General features: G+C 36.9%; 1 protein-coding gene across 5 annotated transcripts in view; it reads right to left on the bottom strand.

The window, feature by feature from the left end:
* LOC111143107 (STIL, centriolar assembly protein) overlaps nt 1–13,559 on the bottom strand; it is a 63,065-nt gene that overhangs the window by 38,993 nt on the left and 10,513 nt on the right. For all 5 annotated transcript variants that reach the window (XM_022496590.1, XM_022496589.1, XM_022496588.1 and 2 more), the window contains 4 exons: nt 11,555–11,638; nt 10,219–10,305; nt 4,581–4,731; nt 2,181–2,290 (listed from right to left, as the gene is read on the bottom strand). In XM_022496590.1, the coding sequence (XP_022352298.1) occupies nt 2,181–2,290; nt 4,581–4,731; nt 10,219–10,305; nt 11,555–11,638 (432 nt within the window). The remainder of the gene's footprint in view (nt 1–2,180; nt 2,291–4,580; nt 4,732–10,218; nt 10,306–11,554; nt 11,639–13,559) is intronic.

Below are 13,559 nucleotides of genomic sequence, written 5' to 3' on the forward strand. Positions count from 1 at the left end.
ACTAAATAGACAGTATTAAAGCAGCCTCTAGACAAGTTAAGGTCATAGTCAAAAAGTTGAGAAAAGGACAAATTAACTGCTAGGGCAAGTTAAAATAACAATAGTTTTGGGGGCACCTGGCTGGCTCAGTCAGTCGAGCATACAACTTTTGATCTCAGAGGCCTGAGTTAGAGCCCTATGTTGGGTGCAGAGTTTACTAAAAAAACAATAGTTTCAGACCCCCAGCATCAAGAATAAACCAGCACCCCAAAGTAACTTTTAAATGAGGTTATTAAACATTTGGCAAATTACTAACTTACATTAGTGGACCTCTCCAATAATACGGAGAACACTGAACACACTTCATCACTGGACTATAAATTCCATGAGGGAAGAAATCATGTCTACAACTGTTTTTAATACCACCATATCCCCAGTCTTTGGCATATCGTAGAACAAATGAGAAAGCTGGAATACGATCTGAAGGGTTAATTTAATGTGTCAACTTGGCTAGGCTATGGTAACCAGATATTTGGTCAATTATTATTCTAGATGTTTCTGTGGAGATATTTTTTGGTGGCTGGAGGAGAAGGAGGAGAATGGGGCAGAGTGAAAGAGAGAGAGAATCTTAAGCAGGCTCCATGCCCTGTGTGGAGCTTGATGCTGCGCTCAATCTCACAAGCCTGAGACCAGGACCAGAGCCAAAATCAAAAGTCAGATGCATAACTGACTGAGCCACCCAAGGTGCCTCTTTGTGAAGGTATTTTTAGATGAGATTAATATTAAAATCAGTAGACTCTGAGTAAATCAAATTATCCTCCACAATGTGGACAGGTCTCATCCAGTCAGCTGAAGGCCTTAATAGAACAAAGCATTACCACCCCCAAGAAGGACTTCTGGGGGTGCCTGGGTGGCTCAGTGGTTAAGCATCTGCCCTCGGCTCAGGTCATGATCCCAGGGTCCTGGGATTAAGCCCCGAATCAGGCTCCCTGCTCAGTGGGAAGCCTGCTTCTTCCTCTCCCACTCCCCCTGCTTGTATTCCCTCTCTTGCGCTCTCTCTCTCTCTCTCTCTCTCTGTGTCAAAAAAATAAATAAAATCTTAAAAAAAAAAAAAAAGAAAAAAGCATTACCACCCCCAAGAAGAAGGACTTCTGAGGGTGCCTGGGTGGCTCAGTTATTAAGCGTCTGCCTTTGGCTCAGATCATGAACCCAGGGTCCTGGGATCTAGCCTCACATTGGGCTCCCTGCTCAGCGGGAAGCCTGCTTCTCCCTCTCCCACTCCCCCGGCTTGTGTTCCCTCTCAGTGTGTCTCTCTCTGTCAAATAAATAAATAAAATCTTTAATAAAAAAAAAAAAGAAGAAGAAGAAGAAGAAGCACTTCTGCTAGCAGATCACCTTAGGACTCTAACTCTCTAACTGCAACTCTTCTCAGCCTTCACAATTGCATGAGCCAATTCCATAAGACAAATCTTTCTCTCCCTCTCTCCATCTTGCTGTTTCTGTTTCTCTAGAGAACCCTACTATGAAGGAATATCTTTTTTACCAGAAGAGGTATATACAGACCCAAAAAACCACAGTCATTATTTAATTACTATTCCCCAAGTGCATTTTCCTTTTTAGGTAAAGAAGTTATATTTTACAGTAGTCTCTTTGATACGCTCAGGTTTAAAACTACAAGGAAGAGAAGAATAGAAGGCAAACTAAACCAAAACAAGATGCTTCTTCCTAAACAAGATAATTTCTTGACACTTTTTCTTCCTATGTAATAAAGCAACTCAAATGACAACCATATTAAAGTTGTCACCTCATTAAAATTATCATCTAACAGGATGCCTGGGTGGCTCAGTCGGTTAAGCGGCTGCCTTTGGCTCAGGGCATTGATCCCACGGTCCTGGGATGGAGTCCCACATCAGGATCCCTGCTCAGCAGGGAGCCTGCTTCTCCCTCTGCCTACAGCTCCCCCTGCTTGTGCTCTGTATCTCTCTTTCTCTGACGAAATTTAAAAAAAAAAAAAAAAAAAAAAGAATTATCATCCAACATCTGAGTATGCTGAGTATGAAGTAATGCATTTAAAGCAAGGACATCTTATGATATCTAAGATATATAATTAGCTTCATCAGATTAGGGAGTTACTTTATTACTCATCAAAAACTAGTAAATATAATTTAAAAAGTATACATGATAACAAAAACATCTTTTACCTTTCAATTGAAAGATGCTTGGAAACCTTGTTGAAAAACTCTGTTTCTGCATTTTGGCTTTCAGCAGTCAGCTCAAAATGGAGTGAATTCTTGTCAGAAGGTTCAACATTCTGAAATAAAGTAGGTTGTACTTTGAGAGCTGACTTAAAATTTTATGTAGATAAAAAGTGGCTCTGAAACACTGAGAGGAGGGAGACATTTCTACTACTATAACCTTTCTTAAAAAATCATTTTTAAAATTGAGATATAACTGACATCTCATATTACATTAGTTTCAGGTGTGCGACATAATGATTCAATATTTGCGTATACTGCAAAATGCTCATCACAATAAGTCTAGTTAACATCCATTACCATATATACAGACTTATGATTCTTTCCCCTTGTGTTGAGAATATATTGTCTTAGCAACTCACAAATATATTATTAATTATAGTCACCATGCTATACTATACATTACATCCTCAGGTCTTATAACTGACAGTTTTTACCTTTAGACTCCCTTCACCCATCCTGCCCTCCCCCAATGCTCCACCAGTCTGTGTTCTTTATCTATGAGTTCAGTTTGATTGGGTTTTTTTAGATTTCACCCATAAGTAAGATCATAGGGTATTTGGCCTTCTCTGACTTCTTTAGCCCTCAAGGTCCATCCATGTTGTCACAAATGACAAGATTTCTTTTTAATGACTGAATAACATTCTACTATATATACATATACATACACACACACACACACACACACACACACACACATATATGTATGTGTATATATGTGTATATATACACACACACACACCACATTTTATACATATACCACATTTTCTTTACCCATTCACCCATCAGTGGATACTTAGGTTGCTTCCATGTCTTGGCTATTGTAAACAGTGCTGCAATCAACATGGAGGTACAAATATCTTTTGAAGTCTGTGTTTTTGTTTCCTTTAGATAAATACCCAGAAGTGGAACTGCTTAAACATACGTTAGTTCTATTTTTATATAACCTTTTTTTTTCTAAAGACTTTTATTTATTTATTTATTTATTTGAGAGCGAGAGCGAGAGAGAGAGAGAGAGAGAGAGAATGAGAGAGAGAAGGAAAGGGAGAGCATGAGAAGGGGGAGGGTCAGAGGGAAAAGCAGACTCCCTGCCAAGCAGGGAACCCAATGTGGGACTCGATCCCGGGACTCCAGGATCATGACCTGAGCTGCAGGCAGTTGTTTAACCAAGTGAGCCACCCAGGTGCCCTATATAACCTTTTTTAAACTGTCCATTTCCTTGCCACATAAACAAAAGTGAAAACTTAATTACCTGTATTATGTAACTCACTCAATAACCAGGGATTCAGTGAAAATAAGAACTATGAACTGAGGACGTGATAAGTGATATATGTCTCTAAAATGGAAATAAATTATTAGACCTCAATTAAGATAATTATATTTATAATTAAAATACAGAATTTTTTTTTAAAGTTTTATTTCTGTAAGTAAGCTCTGCACCCAGCATGAGGCTTGAGCTCATGACCTGGAGATCAAGAGTCACACACTCAAATGAGCCAGCCAGGCACCTTGAGACTTTTTTAATTATTAGTCTGAGACACAGGACAATCAATCATTTACTGAAAAGTAGTCTCTGAATGTTTTCATGTAACTACACTTACGGTTTCAAATATCTACTTTTTCTGTGACCATCACCTACATATTTTTTATGTGTTTTATGAGATGCAGAACAATCTATTCTGATTCCTAGGATTAGACATAAAAACTAATTTTCAAATGTGAGAAACCATTTGTTGTATCTATATTTAAAAAACAACAGGGAGGGGCGCCTGGGTGGCTCAGTGGATTAAAGCTTCTGCCTTTGGCTCAGGTCACGATCCCAGGATCCTGGGATGTGCCCTGCATTGAGCTCTCTGCTCAGCGGGGAGCCTGCTTCCCCTGCTTCCCCACCCCCCCACACCCCCCACCCCCAGCCTGGCTGTTGGCCTACTCGTGATCTCTATCAAAATAAATAAAAACAAAATCTTTCAATAAATAAATAAATAATAAAAAACAACAGGGAAAACAAATGCTAAGATCACAATTAACTATCAATATTATTAATATCTCAATATCATAAAATGATACAAACATATAAATTCTTAATATTCTTCAAAGGCTTTAGAACACGAGTAAGTTATTTTGTGGAAAAGCTCTGATCCTGTATTATAATTTGGTCCTAGAGATACGATCTAGCATTTATAAAAAGACACTAACCACAAATGAATAAAGTTAATATTCAATAATAATTATAAACAAAACCTAATAGTTTGAGTTACTGTTTTAAAGGGAAAAGACCATTGGATTTAAATTGTCAACATGCAACCCTAAACAGTCATTAATATGCTACTTAATCAAATCACTTACTTTGAAAAGACGTAATGTTTCCTTGCTGGTTAGTAGCTGGAACTGAAGGTCAGATGACCCGCCATCACACGGGAGGCATTCATAAAATTCAGGATCCTTATGTGTCACAGAATATAGAACTATAATGAAATTTCCAGATTCGGAAAAAACCCTGGACAAATAAAGCCATTTAATTAAAATTTACTGAGGATACTAAGAGTATATTCTAACAAATCTACATAAATCTGTCAACCTAGTTAATAAACTACTTAAGCAGTCTAATTTTGGGAAGAAAACTGGGGAGCAGGATGACTGGGTGGCTCAGTCAGTTGAACAACTGACTTTGGCTCGGGCCATGATCTCAGGGTCTGGGGATCAGGGCTGCTTCCAGCTCTGTGCTTGGCAGGGGGTTGCTTGTCCCTCTCCTTCTCCCTCTCCTCCCCACGTCCCAGGCACTCTGTTCCTCTCTCAAATAAATAAAGTCTTAAAAAAAAAAAAGAAAAGAAAAAACTAGGGAGCAAATGTGCTTACTTTTTAGTGTTACTGATTTTTATTTTTAAAATACATTTTATGTTGAAATACATATTCCTTATAAAAACTTAAAGCAAGATAGGGATATATAAAACAAAATGAAAACCACCTCACTCTCTGGTTTAGTGTATATAACTCCATAATTTTCTCCTTGGCATACAAAAACATTTTATACAATCTAACAAAAATGAGGCCGTACCATACATACTACAGTTGACCCTTGAACAACATGGGTTTGAACTATGCAAGTCTACTTACACGTGAATTTTTTTTTTAAGATTTTATTTATTTATTTGACAGAGATACAGCAAGACAGGGAACACAACCAGGGTGAGCAGGAGAGGGAGAAGCAGGCTCCCCACTGAGTAGGGAGCCCGATGCGGGGCTCGATCCCAAGACCACAGGATCATGACCTGAGTCGAAGGCAGATGCTTAACAACTGAGCTACCGAGGCTCAGCATATGTGAATTTTTGTCAATAAATACAGCACAGTACTGTAAGTGTATTTACTCTTCCTTATGATTTTAATGACATTTTTTCTCCAGCTTGCTTTACTGAAGAATACTTGTAATATTGCGAGAATATTTAAAGGATAGAATACATATAATATACAAAATATGTGTTAACCAGGTTATCTATAAGGCTTCTAGTCAAGAGTAGGCTATTACTGTAAGTTTTTGGGGAATCAAGTTATATGCAGTTTTTTTTTTTTAAGTAAATGTTACGCCCAATGTGGGGCTTGAACTCATGACCCAGAGATCAAGAGTCACATGCTTGCCCGACTGAACCAGTCAGGTACCCCTATATTTCTGACTGAGTATCCCACCACCTGCATTGTTCAAAAGTCAACTGTATTAGTAATTGCTATTTTCAGTTGACTGTCTTGGATTTCTTCTCATGTCACTACTCTGTATTATACCTCAGACCTCTTTATTCTTCTTTAGTGACTACTAAGTATTACAATTTACAGATGTGCCATTATTCACCTAGACTTCTAAAAGTAGGTATTTTAATTATTTATAATATTTCACTATTATAAGCATAGATAAAAACATTCATTTTATTATTCAATGAATGGCTCAACAAATATTTGTAAAGTCATCAAGAATCCTTAAAACACATACTAAAACCAACAAGAGATATCCTCTTTTCAAAAGTTCACATTAGGCCACTTCACTTTTATAGAAGACCTACATTAAAATCTGCTTTCACTAACCGAGAAATCCAAAGAGGATTTTTGCTTTTATTAAAAAAAAAAAAAAAAAAAAAAAAGGCAAAATTGAAAATAACGTTCAGCATTTGTGCTGCATGAGCCATTATAGGGGTAGCATGCATCAAAAGCGAGAGTAGCCCTGCTGGGCTCCTTCTTCAGGAACTACACGCAGCATCTCAGCATCAAGCAGCCATAGCTCTGAACTGTGTCTGTGAGTACTATGTTTTACCTCAATTTATTTTGTGCATCCATTAGTAAGACATGTCCTAAGGTGTCAAAAAAGCCTGAGAAGCTATTTTCTCAGTCTGGGAACAATGAAAAAATTTTCCATATAAATTAATGGTAGTTGGTTCTTTGCTTTGTCATTTCAGCTTACAAAAGATTTCATAGGAGCGCTCTGTTCTTTCAGATGGGGTGGGGGAAGGAAACTGTATTTAAAAATACTTTAAGAAAAAAAAATTTTTTAAATAAATAAAGGAACACCTGGTGGCTCAGCTGGTTGAGATTCCGACTCTTGATTTCGGTTCAGATTGTGATCTTCGGGTTGTGAGATGGAGCCCTGCTTTGGGCTCAGGGCTCAGCATGGAGCCTGCTTGAGATTCTCTCTCCCTCTCCCCCTCCCCCCAACACACGCACTTGCACGTACTCTCTAACAAACAAGTACAACCTTAAAATAAATAAAACCCTTTTAGGAGTTGTCTCTCCTTTGTAAAACACTGAATGAAAGATAATTTGGGGATACGTTACAACATTAATAAAACAGCGCAGTGAGGGCTGTAGAGACAGAATGTCTGTTCTGCTCAGCTCCTCCTTTGGGTCAGACAAGCCCACTGTTCAGAATGTTGCAAAGCACCAACCTAAGCTATGCTGAGCAGTGCTGACTTCTCTTTGGTTCATAGAGTTGGCAGTAATTAAAGAGTTCAGGTATCAAAGAAATTGCCTAATGCTTCAGACTGAACACAGACTAAAAGAGTTTCAAAACTAATTTTACCTAGCATTTACTGTCAATAAGTAGTTAAAAGTAAGACCAGTCACTGATAACAAAACTTAGTTGTACTAATATACTAAAATGAATATTTGTTTTATTGCAAATAAAACTAATTATCTTGAAAAGGTGAAAGAAAATATAAAAAGTAGAACTGCAAAAAGTACCTGAAGAAAACACAAGAGATTTTTTATTTCAATAAATATTTCTGAGTGTGCAATTCCTTTCTAAGACTGAAAAAGAAGACTGATAATCTGACTTAGAAGTTAAGTCTGGGAAAAATATCATTAACCAAAATTAAATGAAATGGCAATCTGGGGGAAAAAAATCTTTGCCATATACATATATACACAAATTTTTGTATTTATATAACCTCTATCATACATTCACACACCCATTTTTATAAATGTACATTTCTGTGTTTTACATACTATATATGTATATAGAGAATGAGAAAGAGAAACAGAGCTATTACAAAGCAATGTGAAAAAGATGCATAATCCAATAGAATGGCCAGAGACATGAATGTGAAGATCCCAGAAGAGGTTATAAAAATCAGAAAAGATCATTTCCCATTCACCAGGTTTGTAAAGATCCAAAGTTACCTCTCTGAGGTTTGCTACTTTCCCCTCCCCTTCTTCCTCTCAGGCATAACCTCCTTGCTGTCTCTTGAAGATGCAAAGTGATCTTTCACCCACAGTCTTTGCACTTAATGTATCCTCTGACTGGGACGCTGGTGCAGATGGCCACATGGCTTTGTTTACCTCCTTCCCTCAAACCTTTGCTTCCCTGACCACCTTATTTAAAATATCAACACTTGGGGTGCCTGGGTGGCTCAGTGGGTTAAAGCCTCTGCCTTCGGCTCAGGTCATGATCTCAGGGTCCTGGGATCGAGCCCCGCATCAGGCTCTCTGCTCCTCGGGGAGCCTGCTTCCTCCTCTCTCTCTCTGCCTACTTGTGATCTCTTGTCTGTAAGTAGATAAATAAAGTCTTTAAAAAAATAAATAAAATAAGATACCAACTCTTTTTGGTATTGCATGTGACACTTCATCTCGGGGTTGTAAGTTCTAGCCCCAATTTGGGTGTAGAGATTACTTAAAAAATTTTTTTAAAAATCTTAAAAAAAAAGAAAATAAAATTTCAACTCTTTACCTATCACTACCATCCAGACACACAATATCTACCTCCTCTGCTTATTTTTCTCCACAGCATTCATCACCTTATAAAATACTACTTATTTTACTTATTCTGTTTACTGCCTATCACTGCAGGGTCTTTGTTTACTGCCTATCCCCAATATCATGAACAGTGCTTGGTACACAGTAGGTGCTCAATAAATATTTTGTTCAACAGTGTTAGTGAGGGGATGGAGAAAACAGGCACTCTCAAACAATGTTGGAATGATTATAAACTGGCAGTCTTTGAAGGCCAATTTCTATAAAAATTTAAATTACAAAAGAAAAGAATTTTAATTACATACTCTTTGACATAGAAAAACCTCTTTTAGGAATTTATTCTACAAATATGCTAATATATGTACATATGTGTATGTATACAAAGATGTATACACAAAATTGCTGCAAAGGCAAAAGGACTAGTTTTTAAGATATAATACATATTCTTTTTTTTTTTTTAAGATTTGTTTATTTATTTATTTGTCAGAGAGACAGAAAAAGAAAGCACAAGCAGAGGGAGCGTCCAACAGAGGGAAAGCAGGCTCCCTGCTGAGCAAGGAGTCCAATGTGGGACTTGATCTGAGGACCCTGGGATCATAGCCTGAGCCAAAGGCAGATGCTTAACAGACTGAGTCACCCAGGCGTCCCAATACATCTTACTTTCTATTCAACTGTCAAATAACATGACTGAATTTGTATGTGCCAAGATGTAATGACCTCTAAGGTATAATGATAGAGAGAAAAAAGCAACATACAGAAAAGAACACTATGTTCCTATTTGTGATAGGAGAGTGTGATACCTGTCTACACACTGATATTTTAGGAAAGAAGCACAAGGTACTATTTAACATTTAATACTGACTGTCTCTGGGAATAGGCTCTGCGGATATGGGGGAAGAAGAGAAACTTAAGTATCTTTACATATATTTGATTTATTGCCATGGACTTGTACCGCCTTTTCAACAAAGGTTTTTTTTTTTTTTTTTAAGTATATTATAGAGGCACCTGGGTGACTCAGTCAGGGAGCCTGCTTCTCCCTCTCCCTCTGCCTGCCTCTCCCCTTGCTTGTGCACGCATGCGCTCTCTCCCTTGGTGTCAAATAAATACATAAAATCTTAAAAAACAAAACAAAACAAAAAAACGGGTATTATAGCTACCCAAGGTAGACACAAACAGGCCTGGAAATTTTAATAGATGAAAAACTGAGGCAAATGGTGGTATCACACACAAAATACCAAGATTAAATGAGGAGTTGAAGTTAGAGAGTTTCTTTGCTAGTTCCAATAATTGTACTTCACTTCCAGAAAGAAAATTAAATATCTCTTCTCAAATATTTCTTATGGTACTAGTATTAGCACTGTGTAACTTAATAAAACACATATAAGGCAACAAATTTAAACTCATTTTCAATCACTTCACTAAAAATTAATCTCTTTATTTATAAAATATTTATAAAATAGGATGCTACAGTAGATGATCTCTAGGTAACCACCCCCCCCCCACCTGAAAAGTGTATGTTCTGTCTTATAGTACTGTGGTTAGACAAGTGAATTTCTTCACATTTCCATGTATACTGCAACCTCTTCTTTTCTGTCTGGTTTTATTCCCATTTAATGTAAGATTTGTTTTTCTTAGTGTGCTTATTCTACCGTTCTGTAAGTATTATGAAAGGTTAAGGCACTGCATGAATTTTAAACAAGACCAATAAAACATGAACAGGGAGAAGATCAAAATAAAATACAAAATATCACTTGCCTTTCTTGAATAGAAGAACTAAACATGTATCGTAAGCAGCAAGCCCATACCTGAGGACTATAGATATGTATAATTCCAGAGAGCCAACTAAAAGAAAAAATACAAATTAAAAGGTATAGTCACTTACAAATTAATACTTAATGTACATTAGATTACATTCTTCTCAAGGTGATATAGCAGAGAGTCTTGATATTCACCAGCAACACATTAAACAGCTCATAAATAAGAAATCTATGGACACTAGACCATGCTAATAATTAAAAGGAATATAGATACAGATATAGACAGAGAGATATTTCTCTCTGCCCTCTTCCACTTGAGAGGACAAGAAAATGGTGGGAGACAAAATGGTTAACAACACAGATGAAAGCAGAAATCAATTAGAATAAACTAGTCTGGACTAGAAGAATGGGCTAAATTAGGGGAGAATGCTAACGCAGCCTAAAACTATAGCGTTATTGAGAGGATTAAATGCTGTAACATACATGTGTAGCCCCCAACACCCAAGGCTCTTCACTTGGTATAACACATAGCCGATACCAGGACCACAGGAAAAAGACTGTAAGATTTTGTTGTCTGCAGATTTGTACATTCTCATTGTTTAACTGCACATACCACCAGACCCCTCCCTCCTATGATCCAAACTCTTTAAGGTCCACCTCAAGTTTGCTTTTTTTAAGGAAATGTCCCTTATAATCCCTCTAATGAATACTAATAATGCTCACTGTCTATATTGCTCATTTTATAATAAATCATATACTTCCTTATTATTTTCCTATTTGTGAATATACATATATTTGATTGCTCCACCTTGATTATAAATTTCTTGGAGAGCTTTAAATCCTAAGACAGTACCAAATATAGTGCTATGCATAGTGTAAGCACTCAATAAATATTCAAAGAACATAAATTTCTGACTGAATAATCTGTCTAAATGTCATTAACCATGAACTCTAAAGAGAAAGCCATTAACACCAAAGGGAATTACCGCAAAACTGCCTGACAGTATATTTTGAAGTGTTATTCTGAGCCCTGTGTTCTTCAAGGTGCTTTAAGGACAGGGGATAGTGATGAAGGTTAAAGAAGGGTTTCAACTTCAATCAGAAGAATTCAACTTTATATGTTTTATTTACTGGAGTTCTTCCTAAGATTGAGCAAAATCTGGTTTTAACTGATTCTGCTAAGAAAATAAGAAAGCTTAAGAATCACTGGCCTTTGTAGCTTTATAAGCTGACCTAAGTATTAAGTATATATTCATAGTACAACTAATTAACATGCTTATTATATACATTTGAATACATATGTGGCTGAAAAAGTTTTCATACATAATACTTACATTCCCACTAATGGTAGAGAACAAACCTTGGGATCTGATTCCAGCAAAAGTAACAATTTGCGTGTTTCATCCATGGTAAGATACCTAAACAGAAGATATTCATGTAAAAAACAATTAAGAGTATGTACTTTTTACCTAAAAGAGATAATCTGAGTGCTTGGAGAAGCATATTTTAGGCAGGGAAGATGATTCAAATGAATGCTTTCCCGCATACATAAACACACACACACACACACACACACACACACAGAAAATAGGTCAAAATGTAAAAAAAGAATCCAGTAAGAGGAAGAGATTGAAGAGATTTAATATCTTAAAATTTCTACTAAAACAGTCATTGACGATCATACACCTTTTTAAAAAGTTTTGCTCTAAAAGTATCTACTTATTGGGGCACCTGGGTGTGTTAAAGCCTCTGCCTTCAGCTCAGGTCATGATCCCAGGGTCCTGGGATCAAGCCCCACATTGGGCTCTCTGCTCTGCAGGGAGTCTGTTTCCTCCTCTCTCTCTCTCTCTCTCTCTCTCTCTCTCTGCCTGCCTCTCTGCCTACTTGTGATCTCTGTCTGTCAAATAAATAAATAAAATCTTAAAAAAAAAAGTATCCACTTATTTTAATCAGGAATATTAAAATCAAGGCTATTTCATATTCAAATAGGTTTCCCAGGGAGAAGTGAATTTCCTGTTACTAGAAGTGTTCAAGCATCCCGGTGACTTGACAAGACTGCAAAAGATGTGACTCCTCACTAACAAAGCTAAATTATGTGAGATATATTCAATTTTCCATGCACTATACTCTTCCAACCACTATCAAAGAATGTTGGAACCATTATGATAGATGCCAAAATTCACTTTTTCCTAAAAGGACATTAAACCACATTTAAACTTTGTTATTACATTTATTATTGACAGTAGCTTAAAGTTTATTTTTTTAAGTAATCTCCACACTCAGTGTGAGGTTTGAACTCAAGACCCCGAGATCAAGAGTCACATGCTCCACCAACTGAGCCAGCCAGGTGCCCCTATTATTGACAATAAGATTTTTATTTTTTTTAAATTTTTTAAATTAATTTTAAGTGTAACAGTATTCATTCTTTTTGCACCACACCCAGTGCTCCATGCAATCCGTGCCCTCTCCAATACCCACCACCTGGTTCCCCCAACCTCCCATCCCCCGCTCCTTCAAAACCCTCAGATTGTTTTTCAGAGTCCATAGTCTCTCATGGTTGACCTCCCCTTCCAATTTCCCTCTGAGGATATATTTTATTGCTATAATAACCCTAAAACAAAAAGATAAAGAATGTATCAGGCCATGTGACAAGATGACTAAGCCTGAGTTGGCAGGGAGATTTATGGATCAATAATGATACTTAGGGCCACCTATCTGGTTCAGTTGATAGAGCATACAACTCTTAATTTCGGGGTTGTGGGTTCAAGCCCATGTTGTGCATAGAGATTACTTAAAAATAATATTTTAGGAAAAAAAATGACATCTGGGGCACCTGGCTGGCCCAGTCAGAAGAGCACCTGACTCTTGATCTCAAGGTTGAGTTATTGGAGTCCCTCATTGGGTGTGGAGATTACTTAAGATAAAAATAAAAAATAAAAAATAAAAATACACCTGCTCTGAAAGCTCTTCTGCCTTGACCATCTGATAAATTCCTATTCTTTAAAAGAACTAGCTCAAGCTTTCCATGACTTCCCAGGCAGTTTGGACACACCTTCCTGCTTTCCCTGCACTGTATAAAACTCCCATTATATTTATCTGCATCATGTTTATATATTAATATACTTTATGGACAACAAATATGGTTTTTATCTATTTAATTCCAGTGTCTAACACAATACCTCTTCTATAATGAATCCTAAAAAATGTCAGGATAAATGAATGAATGTGGTCAAGGAAAAGGAAAATGTCACAAATTAGATAATTCTAGGTAAGAAGGGGCAAGGAAGACAGGTAATTAGATAGAATATTGAACATTTTGGGTTACTACTAACACACCAA

Source organism: Enhydra lutris, unplaced genomic scaffold (assembly GCF_002288905.1).
Source record: "Enhydra lutris kenyoni isolate GAN:26980312 unplaced genomic scaffold, ASM228890v2 scaffoldscaffold9, whole genome shotgun sequence".
In the NCBI taxonomy this organism is placed as follows: Eukaryota; Metazoa; Chordata; class Mammalia; order Carnivora; family Mustelidae; genus Enhydra; species Enhydra lutris.